Source organism: Plutella xylostella, chromosome 9 (genome assembly GCF_932276165.1).
Source record: "Plutella xylostella chromosome 9, ilPluXylo3.1, whole genome shotgun sequence".
NCBI classification, from domain to species: Eukaryota; Metazoa; Arthropoda; class Insecta; order Lepidoptera; family Plutellidae; genus Plutella; species Plutella xylostella.
In genome coordinates, this window is record NC_063989.1 from 1,857,004 (window position 1) to 1,875,097 (window position 18,094).

Genomic DNA, 18,094 nt, shown 5'->3' on the forward strand with positions numbered 1-18,094 from the left:
ATGAGTAATGCCTGATGGTTATTAGTGGTCTGTACGTGTGTCTGTGAATGAACTTAACTGGTGTTAAGCAGACTAGGGACAGGTAAAAGTTGGACGCCCTTCAGCAGCCAGTTGGAGGTCAAAGGCATCCCATCTAGTGGGATTTTTTGAGCTACGACTAAGCTTTGGGTCCATTCGTTCCAAAGCTGATGGTCCCAGATATACACTGACATGGCAACAACTTATTTTATAGCCGTAGAACAAATTTATAGTAACGTTTTTTTAAATCTGATTTTACTGCTGAAGGAGGAGTGTAATGTTTTTCTATTTACGCCCTCTCATCATCAGATTCAGTCAATTGTTTTTATACATACATATAAAAATGTACCCAAGTGGGTAGTATAAGTATTCATTAATTTAAATTTAATTAGCTTACTTCAGTCTAGCTCACATGAATTAAAAATCTTACTTACCTAAATACACAATATGTATTACATAACATATTATTTACATTCCGCATCCCCCGACCCCCTCTAATCTACCAGGCGCCCTGAGCTAGCAGGAGGCCTACCGTGACGCTCTAGTGGGGGCCAGTATAAAACTGAACACTGACCTATTTTGCACCTCACTGCCCAGTCGACGTGCGTGAGTGCTGGCTTCGCGTCCGAGCTAGTGCAGGTTCGAATCCGAAGTGGAACTGTTATGTGTCGTGTCGTGAACTCTGATAAGCTTTTGTGATTCGGACTGTGTTTGTGTGTGTGTTTAGAATGAAGGTGAGTTTTTTGTGTTTTTGAAGGATTGTAAAATTTTATATTGTGCGTGAAACGCTGAATAATTATTAAGGTTTATAGTTTTTAAGAAATAAGAAAACAAAGTAATTTGAAATTTCCCTCACTAATTAAGGAAATGAAATTTTATCTTATAACACCTCTCTTTATTCTATTTTTCACATTCCTATCCTGAATTAATAAATTCGATGTATAAGAAAAGCTTGAAAATTTGTAAAACTGCTAACATTCATTAACATTTCTTCCATAGGTACGGTGCGTTAAATTTTCCTTGCTTTTCCAACACTCTTTTTATATCTTATTGTCATAACTCATAAATTACATAGACTTAGATAAGTAAAATACGTAGAGGATCAGATCATTAGTTTTTTTATCATTACATCATTATAAGTCTTACTGTTGAGACCTCAAATCTTCGTCACAGCAGTCAACATGAACCTACATCAAGTCATGACACATACCTTCTATAAGTACATAATAAATTGTAACTAAGGGCTGATTTTTCAATGGTCTTTTCTTTCTGATGCTATCACATCTGAATATTTGCATAAGACAGTGACAGCAACAATTTTTTTCCTAAGATAACGTGTATCTGCCCATTGAAAAATCAGCCCTAAGTATAAATCTTATTAGTCTAACTGCGTACAAAGATTTAGAGTTGTATATTTACAGCCATATTGTAGAAGAGAGAACGGTCTCGATGGACCGGTCTATCCAGGTTTCACACGATCAGTAATGACGGGATGATGCGTATTCTTGAACTACGAGATGATGTCTCGCAACAACAATAAAGTTGCAACACCTTTATGAAGCCCTGGTACATTCAGGTCTGATGAAAACAGGAGGCATTTCTGAAAATCACCCTTAAACAACTGGGGAAATACTCAGTTTATCTGTACGATATTTTATGATGATAACAAACATTACAACTATTGCATAGTTCATGAACAGTAACTACATACCTACCTAGGTACTCTAATTTCCATCTGATGATATACGAATATTTTTGAGAAGGGAAAAATACTTAGGTAGTTAGGTATATCCAGTATTCCAAAACTCCTGAAACAAAAATTGTTAAGAATTTTTTTTTGCAACAGCTGTAGAAGGACTAAATAGTCCTTTTTAGATATTTCATTATAAAGCATCACTATATTGCACATAGCCTGCTGTAAGAAAAGTCGAGGGAAGTCTTCCTTGGTAGAAATCAATGTCGATCTGTAGAACTTGATCCATTGCTTGAGGATTAAGTTTCAGACGTTTTCAGTAAGTTACTGCAAGTCAGTAGTTTTTTTTGGTAAGAACATAATTATTATTATTTATTACATAGTGTGCCAACGACACATACCCACATTGAACGTAAATAAATCAGTTGCTTCAAGTTAAACCGATACGATAAGTTATTAAAACAAATTGTCCAACACTAAACTGCCATTAAATTGCCTTGTCTATTAATAAACATAAGTAATCTGACTAGCAACTGCAATTTCTCTTGTTTTGCATACCAACACCGAAGTTTACACCTTGCAATAACTTAGTTTTACAGCATTTCATAATTAATTACCTCTACTTCATTTATTCTACTCATCCATCTTATATATTACGCCCATAATCTATTGCATATTAAGATAATCTTAAGCAGAATTAAATTGCCAAGACTACGCACTTCAGGAGCGATAGGTGTATTCAAGACTACTCTAGTTTCTGAAAAACTTAGTTTCGCAGTGCTTTGTTAACCACGCCTAGTTCATGTATAAAAAGGGTGAGACTTTGCAAAGTATTTCAATCATTTTCAGTTTAGGTAGGTAGGTACCCCTTTTGAACAGATTTGTGCATTAGTGAACATCAAAATCCAAAAAACTCCAGCCTGAATAATTATTTAGGATCCATTTCCGTTTTCATTACTTTACAGATTGACTGTATCTCGTTGTACGTACCCATGGCCTGTCGATCGTAGTTTTGCTGGAGAAACCCTCCAGTACCAAACGTTTCGCTTCACATTAAAGTCCAAACATCTAATTAGAGGCTCATAATTTTCTTAGCGCGATTACCTGAAAGCCTATACAGTCCATACACTGATGGCCTGAACATGAACAGCCTAGTTATCTTAATGGCATGCCAATAACTGAATCAAGACGGAGAAAACTTCTTAGCGTACAGTCGGGAAAAGAGATATGTATGCCACCCTAGCGCAAACAGTTTGATCCTAAAGACTCGTGGGTGGAAGAAATATAAATCGGATATTTAAAATCACCATATTTACTCTTAAACGAAAAAAATTGCCTATTGACGCGGCCGCCGTCTATAATATGTACCTACACCTATCACGCATCAGAGTATTACCAACCAAAAATGTAAATATTTTGATCAAATTCTAAATTAAATGTTTTAAAAAAATGGGTAATTTGGTGTCGACATTTCGTAAGTGAAACTGTTTCATTGGCCGTGGGTATAAATATTTTGTCGATACATAGGTGCAATCTCTATAGGTTATGTTTTTTTCATGTCCCATATCATCCGTCAGTGGTTAATTAAAATAAAGTGTTTGCGCTGGGTTGGCCTATATATCTCTTTTGCGAACTGTACTCAAACCAATTAGAGTGTGGAGCCCGTTAGCCGCTCCGTACACGTAACATTACATGTATTTAAAATTACAAACAGTTCATTAAAACACTTTCTATAGTCCAGAATTAAATATTACCGAGATTCTGTGATAAGCTTTATGTATAATATTTAATGTTGGTAATGTGGAATTACCGCATAGTAGTGAAAACATTAGTGTTTATCATATTTAAATGTGGTTGACGATACCTAGTTTAGCGTAGCGTGGCCGTGTTTTAATTATATTTATGAATACATTTATTGCATAATAATACTTAATAATATACAATCAGGTGGAATTAATTCTACAAGCATCTTCTACCCTTCTACCAATCAACATACAGGAGACAAGACACAGAATATAACACTATCCAGAAGAGTCTGAAAAATATTCTACTTCTTCCAAGCCTTGTCCTTATTTGGGTCGGCTTTGTGCGTCATGTCACGTCATTTTACCTTATCCTCTGTAATATCCTCATTCAATCCACACTCTCTCATATCTTCTTTCACACAATCAAGCCACGTCTTTCTTGGTCTTCCTCTCTTACGCCTTCCTTCAGGTCTCATTTTCAACACTTTTCTTGTAATATAATTATCTTCTCTTCTCCTGACATGCTCAAACCAAGACAGGCGATGGCTTTTCATCTTCTCCACTATAGGAGACACTTTCATACTTCCCCTATTATAATCATTTCGTATTATATCTTTTTTATAACACCACACATCCATCTCAACATTCTCATCTTTGTCACATGCATCCTTTTGGTTGCCCAGCACTCAGCCCCAACAAGTCTGAAAAATATTATTTGTTGCATAATCAATCATAAACCACAAACACTAGTTTTTCTAAGCTTCTTATGTAATCGTAATCGCTACCATTGCACAGACATAAACACCAAGGAAGAACGGATCTTACGTAGTATCCGGTCCGTGTATTAATATCCTATTATAGGGTAAGGAACTAGAGTGCTGAAGCCTAATGATGTAGATAGTAGAAGCTTAGCTAATCAAAAATTACATGCTTTGGATACAGTTCCGACTTATCACATGAACGATCTGTCTGTAGGAAGGTACATAGGTAGTTAGGTACAGAGTAAGATGTGTAGGTACAGAGTAAGTACTAAGTATGTATAGGAAGGTACAATCACGGACTAACAACAGTTAAACAAAAACACTGACTGTACTTCCCTAGAAAGTGTTTCGCAGCCTAATCATATTTTATCATAATATTTAACAAAAATGAAATTAATTTGCTCTGAAAATTACGCAAGAACAAACATTTGTAAAGTGTTACAAAAAATTCACGCCTTTAAATTAGATTTACTAATATTACTCTAGCAACATAATGTTTACTGAAATGGTTAGCTATTCTATATGACAAATTTATAATAAGATTTAGTACGGGCTATATAAACATGTATATTTTTCATAAACTTTTGGGGCCATAATGAAGTAGTAGGTATGTAATTTAACATAATACCTATATCAATTTCATCATTATAATTATGGTTTCTTTATGCAGACTCCTGCTCTATCTCGAGTTTCTTTTAAGTACACAGGCCCAGTTTCTAATTCGTCAATTCAACTTAAATATAATGATTATTTATGATGAAATAATTATAGTGTCTGTTATAAAATTAACTCATTATCCGATCAACAAACTCTAAACCTCTTTTACGCAATAATGCAATGATTCGTGTGTGAGAAAACAGTTTAGACACGGACTTTGCGACCATTTGTAGACTTTTTTCTTCTCCGTTCAATTTTCCCGCCGAAAACCCAAGAGAACATGCGAGTAAGAAATATTTTTCTTTTGATCGCATGCCAGTATGTTGACAAATGATAAGCCGACGCGTAGTGACTGCGGGCGTGTCTCAAACTCGATTTCGCGCGCATCGACCGTGAAAACATTTCACCGGCGGGTGGATGACACGTAGTATCAATCGATTAAACCAAGTAATCGAGTACTTACTAACTTAATCGAGTCATCAATGTTCTTTTCAGTAATAATAAGAGTACTAACTGAATAGAGTCATCAATGTCCTTAAGAGTATTAAAAGTTGAAATCTATAGCTCTTTATGTTTGGGTACTGAAAACGGGAGTATGAAAAAAACGGAATACCCTACACTTGGCTGGAAGACTACAGCGGCAGTGGTATGAATAGATAAAAAATATTTTAATAATAAATATTAATATTAAATTAAAGGTAAAAATCTATCTAGATCTCCACACAGTATATACCTACTTAGGTACGTAACAGTTAGTCGCAATTGTTTGATTTCTAAAAGTTCCTTGTCAGAAAGTCGGAAACCAATAGATAGGTGAAGAAAATATTTAGATGTAGTTCACTGCTAATCGGATCCATTAGACTTTCTATCATTATTTGCGCTAGAGCAGTTCCTGTAGTCGGTAAACTTAAAAAAAAACTTACTAAAAGACAACAACTATAGAAAAAAAAGTTGAAGCATTTCTGCAAAAGTCAATGCCCAAGTTATTTCAGTCTCACCACAAAACTGGAATGGCCTAATTTGCTTCATAATACTACATATTTTAAAAGAAAGAAAGAAAATAAAAATAAATTGTGCATCAAATAAACGATACGACCTTCTACAAACTTAAGTAAAGAAGTGAGTTTTATGTGTGTGTACAAATAAATAATATTCTATCTATGTAAAGAAAAAAAAGGGCGTTTTCCATTGGTTTCAGTTTTAAGCTTCAGGTACCAACCAATGGTGCCAGTGGCATTTCATACTTGATATCTTTACAAACTGGTAGCTTAACGACCAGTAAAAGACATATCTATCTGACTAAAAGCACCACTTAGGTCCAGATATCTTGATTTACTTAAGTATTGAGGTGTAGTCGGCAGACGCAATCTTATTGCGATCTGAACCTTCAGGTGAGAGCTTTATTACGAGATGAGTTATCTCAATAGAATTGTAGAGTTGTAAAGATGGAATTAAATGTTTTATGTAAGCCTTGTTATGTTTTGTTTCAATAGTTTCTTACATTATTGGAGAAGCAAATTAGCTCCAATAAATTAGAAGAACTGACTGTATATTTTTGATATTGTCATGAATGTTACAGAAATAAAGGAAATTTTATTTAGGAATAATTAGTAGGAAGATGCAATATACAAGAATAACTTCATCATCATCATCATCATCAGCCAATAATCATCCACTGCTGGACATAGGCCTCTCCCAGAATAACTTACTTTGTAAAAATCCAATAAAGATAGAGAAGAATAAATCAAATGTTGATATGTTATAAGAAGAACAGATGCTGAACCAACTAAAGCTGAATAACACTGCAAAAGCTTGGGAAAGAGGCAACATACAATGACTACTGAAAATTGAGATAGATTAACATTAGTGTAGAGTTGTAGACACATAGTGGTCGAATATAAACCACACTTACATGACCTGAGCGTAGCTTTTTAGTTCAGTAAGTACCTACACTTATCAGTAAACACTATTCTATCATACAGACAGTCTTTAGCAATAAACTACATAACTACCGACCACATCCATGAAACTAGGCGAGCACAACAACGTTGACATTTAGCACACGCAGTTGACATGTTAATAACCCCTCTAATTATTACCCTCAAAGCTTTTCCTTGAACGCTTTTCACATAGAAGAAATGCCTGGACCGGTTTAACACCTACCTATGCATTGAAGCTATCTTTCTCCTTTACCTGTCTTTTAAGGAATGTTGCTAGCACTATAACCGTTGCGATACTGGTTTCTGAATGCACTGACTGCCTTGACGACGTATAGGTGGCGAGGATTACCCATTGGTTGCATATCCCTGCCGAACGCATGCCGCATGGGTAGAACGGATATCCGGACTGTTGATGTTAAAACTGGTTTAGGTAAATGATCTACCTTTACTATGTAAGATTAGGTTAATTTACTTGGTGTTATTTTTATGTCATGTTAGGTAGGTATTTTATACCCTGTTATTCTGTTATACTAGTTACTGGAGTTATAGGAACTAATAAAGTTACCCAGTTGAAATGCATCAGATATATTTTCTATTGCCAATAAAATATGATGGTTGGACATTTTGTACGTCTAAGCTAACAGGTTTCTAGATACAAGATAAAATAAACTTCAGTTGCCTACAAATAAATCATACTCAGTTGAAGTCTAGGCAACATGTTTATTTACTGACGTAGCTACCTATGTATGTATAAGTATTATCTAACATAATATGTATGTACCGTCTCGTAGCTCTATCTGATAAAATACCTAAAATAAAATCGACCTTTTTTAACCGACTTCTAAAAGATAGCTCTTTCCTTAGTAGACGGGTTGTGACTTGTGGTTGCCAGTACAATAACGGCCAGGGCACAGTGTATGTGTTTGTGCAACCCAAAATATTCCATCAAGACCCCCAAGACTACAATATTAACGAGACCCTGGTTATAAAATGTTCCATGTTCACACTAGACATAGGTGATTTGAAAAATAAATGCACAACTACAGAAGAATAGAGATCTGCCCTGGCCGTTATTGTACTGGCAACCACAAGTCACAACCCGTCTACTAAGGAAAGAGCTATCTATGCTGGAATATAAAAGTGTATCTGATGGACCAACTCAGCAACGACTCCATCCAACCTTCTCACTCACAATAAACACCCAATCTCCTCCACAGATCCTCCTCCTCTCGCTATGCTGGCTGGCAGCTGACGCGGTGTACATCAGTCGCATGTCCACCGTGACCCGGGGCCGGCAGCCGTCGGTGTTCCGCCCCGGGGTCACCATGCAGCGGCCCTGGGCGCCCCCCCGCCTGGTGCAGGCCGCCTCGCATAGGGCCCCCTATGTGCTGTATAGAGGTGGACCTCATAGGTTGGTTTACCTTTGTAGTTGCTTATGTATTGTAGGTAGATATATGCTAATGGAATGGAGCGTTTATTCAATTAGATTTAGCCCCTGTTTCACAATGTCTGGTTAGTCGCTACCTGTCGGATAAAATACATGCTGTCACTGTCTAAAAAATAATAACAGAGAGTGACAGCATGTATTTTATCCGTCAGGTAGCCACTAACCAGACATTGTGAAACAGACCCTTAGGGTGCGAGGCAAGTCGTCTTACAAGTCATCGTATCAACCTTTTATTTTAACACTTTTATTCACTGTCGCTATACCTAAGCGGTTGTCAGTTGTTTTTGCGATGGCGATCATTTTCGATTGAATTATCAAACCATCCAGTAGTAGTATATGCATGGCTAACATGTTGAGATATCAACAGTCAACACATACGATTAAGTATTTATTTATCAGAAGTATCAGAACAAACAGATCATTTTTTTTTATTATTAATGCTTCCAGATACATATCCAAGCCCTACACCTCTGCTCCAAGGACCGTCTTCACCATGGGCAGTGGTCAGTGGAAGACCACGACGCGGCTGCAGCACACGGCGTCTACACCAGAGTACGAGTTCGTCAGGGCGGCCGCGAGCCACGCCAGACCCAATGGTGGTACAGGTTGAGTTGCCACTGCACTTTCTACTCTGTTCTGTTTGTTTTGGGTACCTTTTTATTTGGGTATTCGGGGTATAGTTAAGTATATTGTTTTATATTTATGTAGGTATTATCGGACTATTTTACTGGTGCAGAGGATGTTATTGATCTCCTGTTTTCTTTTCCATTTCTTGTGTGAACTTTAAGACAACTGTCTTGTCTCTACTCTGTTATATGTATTTGTATTGGGTTGGGTCTTTAATAATAATAAAGCAATAAAAGGTAACTACTTAATGCTTACTATTTATATCATTTATCAGCTGCGCAAAAGACTAGTTCTGCTTCGCATGTAAGCTGAATGCAGGAAGACATTTAGCCAACTTATTTATAGTCCATCTGTAACGCGAACTAAGATCATACGTTTCACTTTTCTACTTATATGTACAATATGTATGTGGTGCAGATTCATTTCCAACTTCCGGCATCTTACGTCGAGTTACTCTCAAATTAAACTTTCTATCATCATTATCCTACTTGCAATACTAAGTAGCCTAATTACTCAGTAGAATTTATGTGCTATTAGAGTTATTTATGTATTTTTTCTCTCATTTCTGTTCCGCATTTTTCCGTACACGAAATGCACTATGTGAAGTAATTGTTGAGTCTACTGTGAAGGAAATGACACTACTGGTGAGACCTCATTGCTTAGTGGACCAAAAACATATGAGTAATAAATGAATGATGGAGGAGTAAGCACCTAATAGTTGACCCTTTCAAGTCAGCGACATCATCAACTCTACTTCTCGTTCTCCTTCAATATTAAGCAAAAGATCGTAAGAATTAAAGGACACGGAAATATAAGCTACTCCAGTTATCAAGCCATCAATAGGCCAGTAAACTTGCCAACTTACTACACCCCATTCGATCAAGATCCATGAAAGCAATCACGTGAGACAACCATCAAAAGTGTCACCCCCTTCACTGTAGACCACCACATGTTGGTTCAGAGTGTGTATAACGTGCAGGTGCCATCCACACCATCCCAGCGCCCAACCTGAGCCTAAGCGAGAAGCCGATAGTCGTGCTCGAGACAGACAGTGGACAGAACACACTCGCGGCGTCTTCTGATGCGGTGAGTAACAATCATCATTAGTACGAATCAGTCAGCATTTTACTGCTGTATAAGATTCTGTGAGATAACTATTTCGATCAATGCTTTCATTCCTCCAATAAAACAATTAAGTATGCGTGTATTAAGTACTTTCATTGGACGAATAATTTTATTCTATGAGATAAAATTCATGTATCATGAACCCCAATGAACCCCTCTTGCAATCCAACCACCACTTGTCTAAAATCATCGGTCCAGCGGACCATATAAGTCACCTCGCAGGCCTCTGTCTGTATTTGGTGTATATAACTTTTTACCAGAACCTTCAAATATTATGTTTCAGCCCAAACAAATCTACGAAGTGACCGAAAAGTACGTGGACCCTCAGTTCTACCACAGCGTGCTCGGGACCAAGTCCGTCGAGGCGGCGCCGGCCGGCTTCTCCAAACATGGCGTAAGTATCTACCTAACTATGGATTTGATTACCAGGTAACAATTTTGCCAGATTGTGTATAATATTTAATATTTGAATAGAAATATTGGTATAGAAACCGCCGGCCATCGAACGACATCACCGCAAGTGTCATGCAGAGATCTAAACCATATCTAAACGATGTATTTATTAGGTAAATTGTTCGCAACCCACCCCGAATGGGTAAGCAGACGATGCTCGTAAATGAACCATCGCTTATCGCTGTATTGTTCTCTTGAGATAAATAGAGTAAGAAATAGATAAATATAAAAGGTTTTACTCACGTAGGCAAGTGGAAGGACTCGGCGTGGGGCCCCCTCGAAGATGAAATCCGAAGGAATCTTGATGTTCACTTACAAAATTCACTTGTCTGTTTATACTATAGTGAGAAAATATATAATGCCTAATCACAAATGGTAATATTTCCCAAATTCACAATTATTCCGATAATCGCGACTGAGCCGAATTACAACGGCAAAACAACAAAAAGGGAAAACTGACACCGACTACCGTACAAAAATTATTTTATTGTTCGTCCGGTATCGAACAGCTACCATTAAATTGATAAAACGTTTTCTTTCAATGCTCTCACATTCGCATGTAATTTCTTTTGATGGCCTATGTCCATGCAGGTAGATAACGAACCTACGCAAATCCTAGCTAAAGAAATGCAGAGAACTTAAATTTCGGTGAGGCATTTTCTGGCAGCGCCCACAATTCTAGCTTACTTGTAAATAAGGACACGCAAAACTGCATTGCGAATTCAGTGTTAATATGTAGGTAACATAACTCACCGCTTCTAAACTGCCTTTCACTGTTCTAGTCACTATCGCACCAGCAGGATAACAGTATGCTGGTGCGAAACGCGGCCGCACTGCAACTCGCTAACGAACTCGGCTTCCAAGCCGTGGCCATGCCCCAGGGGTCCTTCTTGCCACCTCAACCTCTAACCATACAGGTAAACCCATCCACATGTACAAAATGAGTCTTAAAAATGCCTGCGAATCCCAGCTGCCGCTATACCGGTTCGTTATTGACGAAGATAAATATCACTATATCGCGATTAGCCATAAATACGGCGCTGTGATTGGTGGAACCGCATTTAACGAGTTTATCGACGGTGTTAACGAACCCGTGTAGCGGTAAATTTATGGTTAATACGCTCTGTTATCAGTTTCAGGGCTTCCACGGAATACAGCAGAATCATCAAGATGTGTTACAACCAGGATTGGACGGTCTGGTTATCCCTCCAAACGCATTCTTCCAAAACAACGACCCAATGTTCTTGCAGAAGATACAAAACCAGCTGCTGCAGAGGTATCCCGCTGTAGAGTTTGTCCCGTACAATATGAACTCAGACTTCCGACCCACTGTGCAACAGCAGGGCCAGACATTCGTCGTAACTGAGAATGACCCAGCACACAGCCACCAACATCTATCAGTGATACCGATTCAACAGAACGAAAATGATAATCACAAGACTGTGGTGAGGGAAACGCAGGAGAAAACCGTAGTTACATTAATACCACAAGCCTTTGTGGCTAAGAATGTGACAGAAAAACCAGTAGAAGTGGTATCTGTGACCGAACCCCACAATGTGACTGTTGAATTGGTGACAGCTGAGGCCAAACCAGCGACGACCACTGTGAAATATATTATCGAAGCGAGTACTGAAAATAGTCAAAAGGCCACGCCGATTTACTACGCACAAGTGGGTCAAAGCGTTGGAGATGTTATTGCCAGTGGCTTCTACTCAGCAATAAACGATGTCAGAGCGGCAGCAGCTTTAGCACAAGTTAGCGAAACACAGAAACCAGAGGAAACTAAACAACCAGAGAGTGTAACTTCACAACAACCAACAACCATCGCTTCGAGCACAACAACCAGTACAAGTACAACCATCAATCCAGATGTAAAAACATTCTTCATTCAAAATACAGACAAAAATGAAAGCAACCAAACATCAAATGACTTGAAACCCCTACTCGGTGTACCCTTTACCAAAACTGATTCAGTCAAAGTAGCCTATACTCTATACCGTGCTGACGACAAAGACACAAAGGTGACCCAAGATGGCAAAGTATACGCTGGTCAGATAGTGGAAGCAACCATCAGTGAGGACCAAGATTTCAATAACGAAAAGGCCAATTTGATATCGAGGAGACCTCCAATAAGACTTATTCCAGTTGTGGAGAACATTGAACCTCAGTCAACCACAACAACAACTACCACTACAACGACAACTGAAGCTCCAAAAGTAACAGTGGTCAAGGCAAAAATACCACCCAGAAGCAAACTCACATTCGACGACAAAACTGGAGAGCCTGTCTTGAGGATATACGCGAGCTACGTCGACAGTCCAGCTCAGGTAAACAGCAATTCAATAATCGATCATTCGAATAAAATATAAGATAATCTTTAACCATTTTTTGTTTCTCAGAGAGATAGAATAGCGTCGAAACTCGCGAATATAAAACGCGTCAAAGAAGTAGTAACAAGAACACAGGATTCAAAGGTAGATTGGAAGGCAGGGACTGTTAAAAGTTTGGACCAGGGACGGTCCAGTTCTGGATCGAACACAGTGACTCAGTTTGGTCTTAAACTAAGATCGAGGATGGACGATATAGCTCCTATATATGACGATAATGAATAGCGTTAATTTAATAATAGGGTAAGGTATAAGGTAAGAACTTTCTAAGACTGACTCTTCTGAAGCCAATTATTTGGGCTTGATATTTTTCTCCTTATGTCCTCCTCCTGATGTCATTTCTCCTTATTTATTGAATTTAAATTATTTTTCACAAATTACGATAAAAGTAAAAGCACAATCTCTACTATTCTCTACGTAGTCTTGTGGAATTTTATTCCTCTAAGTTCCCTTCCTTCCAAATCTTCAGTAGTTAGATTTTTCGTTTCAAAAGCCATGCTAAAGCTTCGACCGTCTTATTACAAAATAATATAAAAATGATTTTACGTTAGAACATGGAATATTGTAATAAATACTTATTTCGAATGTATGCTTCTAGGGTTTTTTGATTTTATGGGAAGCCAAATAGTGGTGCGCCAAGCTATATTAGTTTACCAAAATAATCTTGTGGTGCTACTATGTAAATGTAAATAATGTTATTGTAAATAAGATTAACCTACAAATATTTATAACAACAGTGCATTTAGGCTCTATTTATTGTTATTTTATTATAATATATTGATAAAAGGACAAATTGTTATTTGAGATGTTGTAAAATTAAAATAAAAGGATTATAAAATGTCAAGACTTTATTTTTTCCTTTCTGAGGACCACAAATTTTGCATAAAATATTCTGCTTCAACTTTACTATAACCATCGTCAGTCTATTTTGTACAATAATAGATAGAACTTGAAAAAAATAATAGTAAATGTATTCTTCAAACGAACATATTGCAACAATATAAAATAACATAATGTGATGTACTTCAAACAAGAAAAAATATATTATACATAATTATTAGGATACCAAGAGAATTTGATTGAAATAAACCACAGTTTATAAAGTACAGACAGTCACGCGGGATTTAAGATATCTTTCAGAACAAATAGTAATTTTCTACAGTGTAGTTTTTGAACGCTGACGAATTACCTATAATATTGTCGTTTCGGGACTATAAGATTGCTGGTATTTATACCTATTTCATAATTGACCATAATTAGTCCCAGTACTTAGCCGTACAGAGATGTTTATCGGAAATACGAAAAATAGATGAATGCGTTTATTCTTCTGTCCGCTTACATTTATAATTTACAGTGTAATATTACCTACAAACAATTTGACGGGCTTATCCACTGAGACATTATTGTATTTTATAAGGATTTTGTTCTTTTTAATCTTAAATGGCAGTGTATTCGCTTGTAATATAGAACATTACCATAAACTAAAACTAGGGTATAGAACTACAATATACAAAAGTAATTAGAGAGTTTGAAGTAGAAAACTCTTTATCTTTGCATTAATTAAAACATTTTGTGCGAAAACTACAAAGTAATTAGATCTTTTTTTACTTCATAATATTTTAACATAAAAGCTCATCATCATAAGTTATATAAGTTTACAATAACCCTAGACACTATTATTTCCTACAAACAAATACTGTCTCAGTGGATCGCCAACTAACAACAAAGTACTAGGGGATTATCACATACTAGGAGTTAAGCTTCTCCATTTGGTCCATGAAGTGAGGGCGGCCGGTGGCGCGCTTCGTCAGGATCTCGCAACCCGTCTCTGTCACTAGCAGCGTCTGCTCGAACTGGAAAGAGAGATGGATAGCGTTACACAATGTTGGTGTCATTGTAAGTAGCAATGGTGGGCACATTTTTGGTAAGTATGTAATATTGATATAAACCCCTCCGGACTTTTTTCAAACATACACACATGCATACATACACACATACTCACAAACTTTCGCATTTATAATATTAGCAGGATATAGTACAGGGTGTACAAGGCTCTATTGGACTCTACTAACACCCCTGGGCCCTGATAAATAACAGCATAGAATAGTATCCTCACCTGAGCAGAACGAGACCCATCAGCGGTGACGGCGGTCCAGTGGTCGGGCCACTGCTCGTCGCGCCAGCCGCCCTCGTTGATCATCGGCTCGATGGTGAAGCAGTGGCCCGCCTTCATCACGCCCACTGCTTTGTTCTCTGCGATGGGAGGGAATAGTTGTGTGAGATTATGGTTATTTAAGCTGATTTAAATCCTTGAGTCTCTAGGACTAATAAGATAACTAGATGGGAAAATAGTTTTTCCATTCTTCTTCGAGCTATGCAGTATATTTAGTCTGAGCATGGAGACCACAATGAGTCAAATGTAGAGTGGAATGTCTCCAGTCTGATGGGCCAGCAATTGTAGATAATTAGTACTTATTTCATGTAGAAGCTACAGTGAGATGATAACAATAGCCCAAACAAAGAGTGTTGTAAAAGCTAAACTTTCTTTACAGTAAGTTATGTCTGTAGCTACAAATACTCACTTGCATAATGTGGCACATTAGGAGCGGTGTGGAACAGCCTGTGAATGCCGTGACCACAGTAAGAACGGACCACACTGAAGCCGGCTGCTTGTGCGTGCTTCTGAATAACATTCCCAATCTCCCGGTACTTTTCACCGGGCTTCACAATAGCAATGGCTTTGGACAAACATTCATATGTGACTTGCACCAGCCGCTGGGATGATTCCGGCACATTCCCAACAAAGAATGTCTCATTCAGATCACCATGGAACCCTCGGTGGTAGACAGTCACATCTACATTACACAGATCTCCATCCTGGAAACAGGAAGCAAAAATTTCATCATTAGCTTAAGTTATAAGAACTATGATAGTTATGAAGCAGAAGGTTAGCAGGGCAGTGCAGTGAATTTCCAATATACTTATTATGCATCTTCATCATGGTCATAATACTCAAATTCTAAAGTTCTAGAATCATCTTTACTCACTTTGCTTATTTACATAATTAACTAGGCTGGTGGTACTAAAAATAAATAAGGGAATATGCACACACATGCACAGTTTCCACTTGATAGAGCTAAGTACCTGAACTTTGCACCCTCTCAGAATAGAATATTCACATATCAAGATAACAAACCTGCAAAGGCCTCAGATCAGGAATTCCGTGGCAGATGACTTCATTGACGGATGTGCAGCAGCTGTTGGGGAAGTTGTGATAGTTGAGCGGGCTCGGATAGCACTCTCGCTCCACACAAGCCTCATGCACCACCCGGTCTATCTCCTCCGTGGTCACGCCCACATCACACACCCTGGAAATGCAATGAAATATTAGCTATAACAATGCTATAAAAGAAACAGGCTCTAGCACACATTGATGCTATATTTAGGATTGCAAATTCAAATTACTACATTACTTGTCTGTCAAATACTAACTACAGCCGGGCTAGTGCTGGTTTTCATAGTGGTAGGATTGATGAGACCAGTTTTCAATACATTGTTGTAGTGTACAGGGTAAACCAGATGCATACACCAAAGCAAAAATGGGAGGTATATTATTATTATGAAGCTCCTTTGGTGACTAAAAAATACATGCCCACAATACTGGGCATAAGCTACTTCGTAAGTATGTATTTTTCAGTGAATGTTAGCAATTACCTGGCAGCTTCATCGAGCACCTCGCGTCCCAGGCGGCAGGACACCTTCATGCCCTCGATCTCCTCATCGTCCAGCACCTTGATCTGCCCCGAGCCCTTCGCCGCGTGCTCCGACGCCGGGAACCCGGTCGGGTGATCCGCATAGTCCGGCCGCTCTATGTGAGGAGGCACCGTCCGTTTCGGACCAGGCGGGAACGGCCTCAGAGTCCCTGTGAACCCGTACGACGGCCACGGGTTGAACTCACCCTTCGCTCCATCAGCACCCTCCCCCTCTGCAACAGTAAATATTAAACAATCGGCAATGAAACCTAACACCGGAACATAACCTAAACGGACCTCACTTACTCGCCAAAGAATGGATGATTTTGTGCGTTTTCCACGAGCCCTTGAAACATTCTTGAGTGCAGAAGAACGAGCCTTGTATGCCGAGCTTTCTGCACGTTGGACACTGTAACTGGGCAATTGATTTGCAACCAGGGGTTTCGCACATTCCAATTCCGGCCATTTTTACCTTTTTGTTGTGATTTGCGAGTTATTTCATTTCTACTGTCAAAATTAAACGTCAAAATCAGTAATACCAACTGCTGAATAATAAAGTCGCGTTCAAAGTTTTTTTTTGTGCGTGACCACGAAAAGTTGTTCTGAGTTCTAACTAAAGTTATTCATCTTATTCGCCGTAATATTTTAAAACTTTCCTCACCCTTAAATTTTAAATAGAAATTATCGATTTCTAGGCTTTCAGAACCACTTAATTCGTCATTATTATTATAATTCATTACAAAGTTTACTCTGAAAAAAATATAAGTAACAAGGTATCGTAGCTGTTTCAAATGTATCGTAGGTATCAAAAGAGTCGATCATTTACTCATGAGAGCCTAGTACGTAGATAGGCAGGTATAAGTAGGTAGGTAACATGGAAGTATTATTTTCTACTTCCATGGTAGGTAAGTACTAATTAATCGAATTCGGTATAGTAATGATAGATGGATTTTCTTTATGGTCCTATCCCTGACCCTATAATAACTAGAATGTACCTATTTATAGTTAAGATAAAAATTAGAAAACAAGACCACTCACGATGAAAGCGAAAACTGTTTAATATGCCACCCGTAGTGTCCCAAGATCTTATCACTGAGTTTCTTAGAACAATATACAAATGGTTCCAAGAGACCACAATTTCATTTAGGTCCATTGCACATGCACAGTCACTCACTATTTATGTATACTAAAAATAAAATAATTTTACGCAAAATTTCCCTTTTTTTGCTTATTTTTTTGACATAGAGCGCCAGTGCTGCACCAGTCGGCACAAAAACGAAAAAAAAACAAACAGCGCAAAGAGTTTGTTTTCGAATAAGCAAGGAGTATGTGAAGCTATTAAAATGTTCTATTTGCGAATATTTTTTGTCTGTATCTCTCGGTATATCTTCTTCCAAAAATAGCGCCCGGCTCTACTGATACTGGCGATGGCGGCTGCGTGACAAACTTACAGCACTGATTTTTTCAATAGCTTAACCTTCTTTAATAT

The 18,094-nt window shown here is 38.0% G+C and overlaps 2 protein-coding genes across 4 annotated transcripts; one reads left to right on the forward strand and one right to left on the reverse strand.

Moving 5' to 3' along the window:
- The first annotated feature begins 617 nt into the window (after positions 1-617).
- On the forward strand, positions 618-13,587 carry LOC105392641. The gene is made up of 8 exons (XM_038106455.2): positions 618-752; positions 8,032-8,225; positions 8,709-8,866; positions 9,868-9,974; positions 10,297-10,407; positions 11,249-11,383; positions 11,600-12,793; positions 12,866-13,587. The coding sequence occupies exons 1-8, from the start codon at positions 747-749 to the stop codon at positions 13,076-13,078; spliced, it is 2,118 nt and encodes a 705-aa protein (XP_037962383.2). The 5' UTR covers positions 618-746; the 3' UTR covers positions 13,079-13,587.
- A 101-nt stretch (positions 13,588-13,688) lies between these two features.
- Positions 13,689-17,873, reverse strand: LOC105392637 (methionine aminopeptidase 1). 3 transcript variants are annotated; one of them, XM_011564293.3, is made up of 8 exons: positions 17,644-17,779; positions 17,267-17,355; positions 16,912-17,112; positions 16,568-16,838; positions 16,050-16,221; positions 15,436-15,730; positions 14,970-15,106; positions 13,689-14,706 (listed from the first exon to the last, which is right to left on the reverse strand). In XM_011564293.3, the coding sequence occupies exons 3-8, from the start codon at positions 17,069-17,071 to the stop codon at positions 14,602-14,604; spliced, it is 1,140 nt and encodes a 379-aa protein (XP_011562595.2). In that variant the 5' UTR covers positions 17,072-17,112; positions 17,267-17,355; positions 17,644-17,779; the 3' UTR covers positions 13,689-14,601. The 3 variants fall into 3 exon arrangements, with proteins under 3 accessions (XP_011562595.2, XP_011562596.2, XP_011562599.2); XM_011564294.3 differs by lacking the exon at positions 17,267-17,355 and having other exon boundaries at positions 17,644-17,782; XM_011564297.3 differs by lacking the exons at positions 16,912-17,112; positions 17,267-17,355 and having other exon boundaries at positions 17,644-17,873.
- Positions 17,874-18,094: the final 221 nt, after the last annotated feature.

What these genes read in the sequence shown, in the direction of transcription:
- LOC105392641 (XM_038106455.2), top strand. An exon ending in CAGACCCAATGGTGGTACAG is followed by an intron (nt 8,867 to 9,867) that starts GTTGAGTTGCCA and finishes TATAACGTGCAG; the next exon opens with GTGCCATCCACACCATCCCA. An exon ending in CCGGCTTCTCCAAACATGGC is followed by an intron (nt 10,408 to 11,248) that starts GTAAGTATCTAC and finishes TCACTGTTCTAG; the next exon opens with TCACTATCGCACCAGCAGGA.
- LOC105392637 (XM_011564294.3), bottom strand. Translation starts at nt 17,071, where the DNA reads ATGGCCGGAATTGGAATGTGCGAAACCCCTGGTTGCAAATCAATTGCC. An exon ending in CTGATCTGAGGCCTTTGCAG is followed by an intron (nt 15,731 to 16,049) that starts GTTTGTTATCTT and finishes TCCTGTTTCCAG; the next exon opens with GATGGAGATCTGTGTAATGT. An exon ending in TAATGTGCCACATTATGCAA is followed by an intron (nt 15,107 to 15,435) that starts GTGAGTATTTGT and finishes CTCCCATCGCAG; the next exon opens with AGAACAAAGCAGTGGGCGTG.